Raw genomic sequence first — 6758 nt, 5'->3', positions numbered from 1 at the left:
AAGGAGAGCTGAGACACCACGATCTGAGGAGATTCAATCTGACAGCCTGGAGGTTGACCAGTCCCTATTAAGGAATAGAGGACTGTCTCAAGGCGTCCTAAGGACTTTAGCCAGCGCCAGAGCCACCTCGACCAATAAGAATTACCGTAGGATCGGTAATATTTTCCAGGCCTGGTGCACGGAACACGAAGTGGACTCCTCCGATCCCCCTGTGAGGGCGATCCTGGATTTCCTTCAGGACGGCCTAGACAGAGGGCTTGCAGCTTCTACCCTGAAGGTACATGTAGCCGCTTTGTCCGCCTATCTGGGGAGGCGGTTGTCTCAGGATCCTTTAGTGAGCACCTTTATCAAAGGGGCAACTAGGCTGAGACCAGCAGTTTCTGCTCCTGTCCACCAATGGGACCTCAGCAAGGTCCTAACGGCACTTTGTGTTGCTCCATTCGAACCTCTGGAGGAGGTGGATCTAAAGTGGCTGACCTATAAGGTATCTTTTCTCCTCGCTATCACCTCGGCAAAAAGAGTAGGGGAGCTTCAAGCACTCTCATCGGAAGCTCCTTACATTGCCTTCTTTGAAGACCGTGTTCAGTTGAGATTTCTGCCAGGATTCAGGCCGAAAGTTTCTTCTAGGGCGAATGTGAGTCAGCTCATTTGCTTGCCAACCTTTTTTCCCGTGCCCACTTCCCCTGAGGAGGAGAAGTGGCATACCCTAGATTTAGTCCGGAACCTGCAGATTTACCTTCAGCGCACACGCGCTTTCAGGAGATCTGAGAACTTGTTAATAAATTATGTAGGGGGCCATAAAGGCCGCAAGGCTTCTAAGACCACCATCTCTCGCTGGGTGAAGGAAGCAATCAAGTTGGCGTTTGTGAGTCAGAGCTTACCTCCGCCGACCGTCCTAAGGGCCCATTCGACGCGGGCAGTATCGACCTCTTGGGCAGAGGTCAAGGCTCTCACATTGGACCAGATTTGTGCAGCAGCATCCTGGTCTTCAGAATTGACCTTTGTGAAGCACTACCGACTTGATCGGTATGGCTCAGAAGCTACTGCCTTCGGGCGTACTGTATTACATTCTGCTTGTGTTTAATCTCCCACCCTTATGGGGATTACTTGCTATTTCCCCACATTGTGCCGCTGGTAGGGACGACAGGGAACAAGGGATTATGTAGATAATCTTGTTTCCCTTAGTCCTAACAGCGGCACAAGGATTCCCCCCCTATTGTTGTTTATTTTGGAATGTATGTATTATTACTTGTTATTTACGCACAGGGGGGAGGTATCTGTGCCCTCTTAAAGGGAACAAGCCATGTGAAATTAATACATGGCTAATTAAAATTCCGCCTGTCCTACCAGCACACAGGGGCACGAAATACCCCACATTGTGCCGCTGTTAGGACTAAGGGAAACAAGATTATCTACATAATCCCTTGTTATGTCCACCACTACAATGGTGGTTACACCGATGACACGCTGACATTTACCAAATTGGTGGTGATATGTTCTACGTGTTTCATCATAGTATATAACAAGATCAACCATCAACCAATCAATTATCTTCATCACCTTCTGGACTTTTAATAGAAAGGAATTGTATATTCTTATGAGCTTGTGGTGACCAAATCCACAGATGACCAACTCAGTCTTCAAGAGAGGACTATTTTATGGGTAGATGTCCATAGAGGCCCTCATAGCTGTAGATGTATTATGACTTTGAGTACATGTTCCTAGTTTTATGTAGATATAGGGGGTCATTTGGACAGCCAGCAGAACGACTATGGCACCATAGTAGAGAACAATAGGAGCTTAATTTGCTTCATACTGGCCTGCCACATGTATGAGGTCTAAACTATATAGATGACCATTTAGTCAAGACATTGGCTGTGGGCGCAAAATGTAAAACCTCAGAAAATTGGATCCCACTTGACCCTCTTTGGGTACGATATACACAAATGTATGTGACCCAGACAGATAAGTAGAGAGATAGAGCTGGCTCAGGTGGAAGTCCACTAGGTCCCAAGTTGACCTATAGAAAATTGGATATTATTATGGTCTCACTGTCTTATGGACTCCAGCAAATGGACCAGAAGAATCAATCCCTGGTCACAGAATTTCTCCTTTTGGGATTCGGAAACCTACACAACCTCAGAATTGTAATTTTCACCTTCTTTTTGATCATCCACATCATGGCTTTAACTTCTAATATATTTGTCGTAGTTTTGGTCGGGGTCACCCAGAGTCTTCATTCCCCCATGTACTTCTTTCTTAGCCAGTTGTCATTGTCTGAGATCCTATTCACCAGTAACATCGTACCCAATATGCTATGGTTGATACTGGTGGGAGAAGGACGACTCTCCGTGTCCAGATGTTTATCTCAGTTTTACTTATTGAGTGTTCCAAGCATTGCCCAATGCTTTTTGTTGGCGGCCATGTCTTTCGATCGATATGCAGCCATCTGCAGACCATTACACTATGCCACCATTATGACCTTCTCCCATCAACTTCAGATGGTCACCTCCTGCTGGTCGTTGGGGTTCATCTTTCCTCTTTCGGTTTACATTTTCTTAAGCAAATTAGAATTTTGTAGCTATAACACCATCAACCACTTCTTCTGCGACATTGCTCCTCTTCTACGATTGTCCTGCTCTAGTACATCTTCTGTAGAATTGGTCACAGCTTTGGTCTCCTACCCAGTCCTCTTGACTCCATTTATGTTTATCTTAGTCACCTACATTTCAATCATTCGCACCATCCTCAATATTCCCTCCAGCACTGGAAGACATAAAGCCTTCTCTACCTGCAGCTCCCACCTGATCATCGTGTGCACGTACTATGGGACATTGTCCTCCATTTATATCGTCCCACCAAGAGAGAATTCCATTAATCTCAACAAAGGTCTGTCTGTTCTATACACACTGGTGACTCCAATGTTCAACCCTCTTATCTACAGCTTGAGGAACCAGGACATCAGAAGACCCATTAGAAAGTATGTTCAAATCTTAAGGCTGTGGCATAAGTCATGATAAGAAGATGTTCCCGATATGCATCTACCTTTCGAGAAATCTTCTCCATTTTGAAGACTCTGTTCATTGTGTATATATATAATTATGTTTGTATCTGGAAGGTTCTGAAATATTCCAACCCATAAAACATTGGCCCAGATTTACTAATAGTTAGACAGTGCAAACTTAGCCTACCTTCACACGACAGTGAAAATGTGGCAGCCAACCGTCAACATGGGTGCATTGAATTCAATGTGTGTGAATGGGGCTATTCACATTACCAATTTTTTGATGGTCCATTTATAAAAAAGTTCCCTGAACCTGAGATCTGCTGATTTTATTGCAGAACACAGCACATAAGCTCCGTATGTGCAATAGGGATAGACAGCCAAGAGGCCATTGATCGACCTCCTGGATGCAATGGCAACCCCTTGGACATCACAATCTCATCATAGGGGGATCCGAAGGGTGGAAAGGTGGGGTGAGTTGCCCCTGAACAACCTAGATGCCATGATCATTATTGTACTACAGCCGAGATCAAGAAGCCATGACTCCCAAGGAGTTAACGAGAAAGGGGTAACAGGCATTTCCCCCAAGGTTCTTGTGAATGTAGGCTAAGATAGGCAGTCGGAGAAGATACCAGATTTCTCACAGTGGCCGATGCTGGGTGATAAATCTGGCCAGGGGCAGATTATAATAATTATGATAATTCTAGGCATGAAAAGTGTGGTTGTCTTATTCTTATTATTCTTATTCTTATGGTAGAGTTGGAAGGGACCTCAAGGGCCATCAGGTCCAACCCCCTGCGAGTGCAGGTTTTCCTAAATCATCCCAGCTATATGTTTATCCAGATTCCGCTTGAAGATTTCCATTGATGGAGCGCCCACCACCTCCCGTGGCAGCCTATTCCACTCTCTCACTCCCCTCACTGTCAGAAAGTTTTTCCTAATGTCTAATCTGTATCTCTTTCCCTTTAGTTTCATCCCATTGCTTCTTGTACTTCCTTGTGCTAATGAGAATAGGGGAGATCCCTCTGCACTGTGACTACCTTTCAGATATTTGTAGACTGCTATTAAATCTCCCCTCAGCCTTCTCTTCTGCAAACTAAACAATCCCAGTTCTTTTAGCCGTTCCTCATAGGACATGGTTTGCAGACCTTCCACCATTTTGGTTGCTCTTCTCTGGACTTGCTCCAATATATCGATGTCTTTCTTGAATTGAGGCGCCCAGAACTGTACACAGTATTCCAGGTGTGGTCTGACCAGGGAAGAGTACAGCGGAATAATGACCTCTCTTCATCTAGATTCAATGCTTGTCTTAATACATCCCAGAATTTTATTCGCCTTTTTTGCAGCAGCACCGCACTGTTGGCTCATGTTGAATTTGTGATCTACTATTATGCCCAAGTCCTTTTCCCCTATGCTATCACTTAGTTCTATTCCTCCCATACTATATATGATTTTTACATTTCTGTTACCCAGATGTAGAACTTTGCATTTGTCCCTGTTAAATACCATTTTGTTGGCCTCAGCCCATTGTTCCAGTGTGTCTAAGTCCTTTTGAATACACTCTCTCTCCTCTCTAGTGTTGGCTATTCCTCCTATCTTCGTATCATCTGCAAATTTTATGAGTTCCCCAATAATTCCATCGTCCAGATCATTTATAAAGATATTAAAAAGTACTGGGCCCAGAACAGAGCCCTGCGGCACCCCGCTTTTGACTTTCTTCCAGTTTGATGTGTAGCCATTTAGTATTACTCGTTGTGCCCGATCATTAAGCCAGTTGTGAATCCACCTAACTGATTTTTTGTCAAAGCCATACTTAATCATTTTTTCAATAAGAAGGTTATGTGATACTTTATCAAATGCCTTACTGAAGTCAAGATATACTATGTCCACGGCATTCCCTTGGTCCAACCATTCAGTGATTTTGTTGTAGAAGGAAATCAGGTTAGTCTGACAAGATTTATTGGTCATAAAGCCGTGCTGGCTCTGGTTAATTAATGCCTTCCCATCCAGGGCCTGAGGCTGCAAAGGTTGCCCAGTGGCAAGTAATTGCTCATTTGCCCATGTTATAATCCAACCTCATGATCTGCCAATACAAATGTCGATAAAATCCAGCTTCAACCATGAAACAATTTTCTAATAATTACATTGTAGTTATTAGAGATGAGCGAGTAGTATTCGATCGATTATGACTATTCGATCGAATACTCATATCGGTCGAATACCACGCGGGAAAATTCCATTGAATTCAATGCAAAAAACTCCTTGTGATCCTCATCCTGCTATTTCCGGAACTTAGAGGATCTAAGGTGTCAAACTTTGGTTTCCTATAAACTATAATAGGATTTGATATTCGAATGAATACTACTCGCTTATCTCTAGTAGTTATTAGAGATGAGCGAGTAGTACTCAATCGAGTACCACTCGCTGTTTGAATGGAAAAGTTTGATGCAGAACCAGCGTTGATTGGCTGAATGCTATACAGTCGGCCAATCAATGCTGCTTCTTCTCCGACCTTTAGAAGTCTTCTCCTTGCAGCGTCTCCGCGGCGTCTTCCGGCTCTGAATTCACTCTGCCAGGCATCGGACCTGGGCAGAGCCGACTGCGAATGTCCGCTTGTAGTGCGGGCCCGATGCCTGGCAGAGTGAATTCAGAGCCGGAAGATGCCGCGGGGACTCTGCAAGGAGAAGACTTCTCGGAGGATCCAGCCCGACCCTCACTCGTGGACTTGGTAAGTATAATTTGATTGAATGTTGCCTACCCCTGAAACGAGCATTTTCCCCCCATAGAGAATAATAGGATTCGATATTCGATTTGAGTAGTTGAATATTGAGGGGCTACTCGAAACGAATATCGAACCTCAAACATTTTACTGTTCGCTCATCTCTAGTAGTTATATATATAAAAATTAACTTTTATTGAAAATTTTTTTAAAAAGTTACATCGTAACTAGAGATGAGCGAGTACTATTCGAAACGGCCGTTTTGAATAGCACGCACCCATAGGAATGAATGGAAGCAGCCGGCACACAGACTTTGCTGGCGGCCCGCCGCTTAAACCCCAGCATTCCGGCTGTGTCCATTCACTCCTATGGGTGCGTGCTATTCGAAACGTGAGTTTCGAATAGTACTCGCTCATCTCTAATCACGACCACAGGAGTCGGCAAGATCATGTCAAGCTACACGTTTCGGGAAAGATCCCTTCCTCATGGCATAAAAACCAACACAACTCTAACTCTTTACATAAGACACACCTAGATCACCAACCCCTCTATAATAATAATAATAATAATAATAATAATATCTCTCTGCTAACTCTCTGCTTGACCCCTTACAATCTGGCTTCCGCGCTCTGCACTCTACTGAAACGGCTCTCACAAATGTCTCTAATGATCTCCTAATGGCTAAATCCAATGGTGACTTCTCTCTTCTTATTCTTCTAGACCTCTCTGCAGCTTTTGACACTGTTGACCATCATCTCCTCCTCACTATGCTCCGCTCAGTCGGCCTCAATGACACTGCGCTCTCCTGGTTCTCCTCTTATTTCTCAGACCGCACTTTCAGCGTATCATTTGCGGGCTCTGTTTCCTCCCCTCTTTCCCTTGCTGTTGGGGTTCCTCAGGGCTCGGTCCAAGGCCCCCTGCTCTTCTCTCTCTACACAGCCCCCATTGGACAAACCATTGCCAGATTTGGCTTCAGGTACCATCTTTATGCTGATGACACCCAATTATACACATCTTCCCGTGACATCACCCCTG

At 44.5% G+C, this 6758-nt stretch overlaps 1 protein-coding gene across 1 annotated transcript; it reads left to right on the top strand.

Moving 5' to 3' along the window:
- Window positions 1-2072: 2072 nt before the first annotated feature.
- LOC142204675 (olfactory receptor 10R2-like) lies at window positions 2073-3017 on the top strand. The gene has a single exon (XM_075275981.1). It carries the CDS (start codon window positions 2073-2075, stop codon window positions 3015-3017), a length of 945 nt encoding a protein of 314 aa, XP_075132082.1.
- Window positions 3018-6758: the final 3741 nt, after the last annotated feature.

This window comes from Leptodactylus fuscus, chromosome 5 (genome assembly GCF_031893055.1).
Source record: "Leptodactylus fuscus isolate aLepFus1 chromosome 5, aLepFus1.hap2, whole genome shotgun sequence".
NCBI classification, from domain to species: Eukaryota; Metazoa; Chordata; class Amphibia; order Anura; family Leptodactylidae; genus Leptodactylus; species Leptodactylus fuscus.
The sequence above is the reverse complement of the archived record's forward strand: the minus strand, read 5'-3'. Positions and strand labels throughout refer to the sequence as shown.

Excerpts from the sequence above, each read along its gene's own strand:
- LOC142204675 (XM_075275981.1), top strand. The coding sequence starts at position 2,073 with ATGGACCAGAAGAATCAATCCCTGGTCACAGAATTTCTCCTTTTGGGA.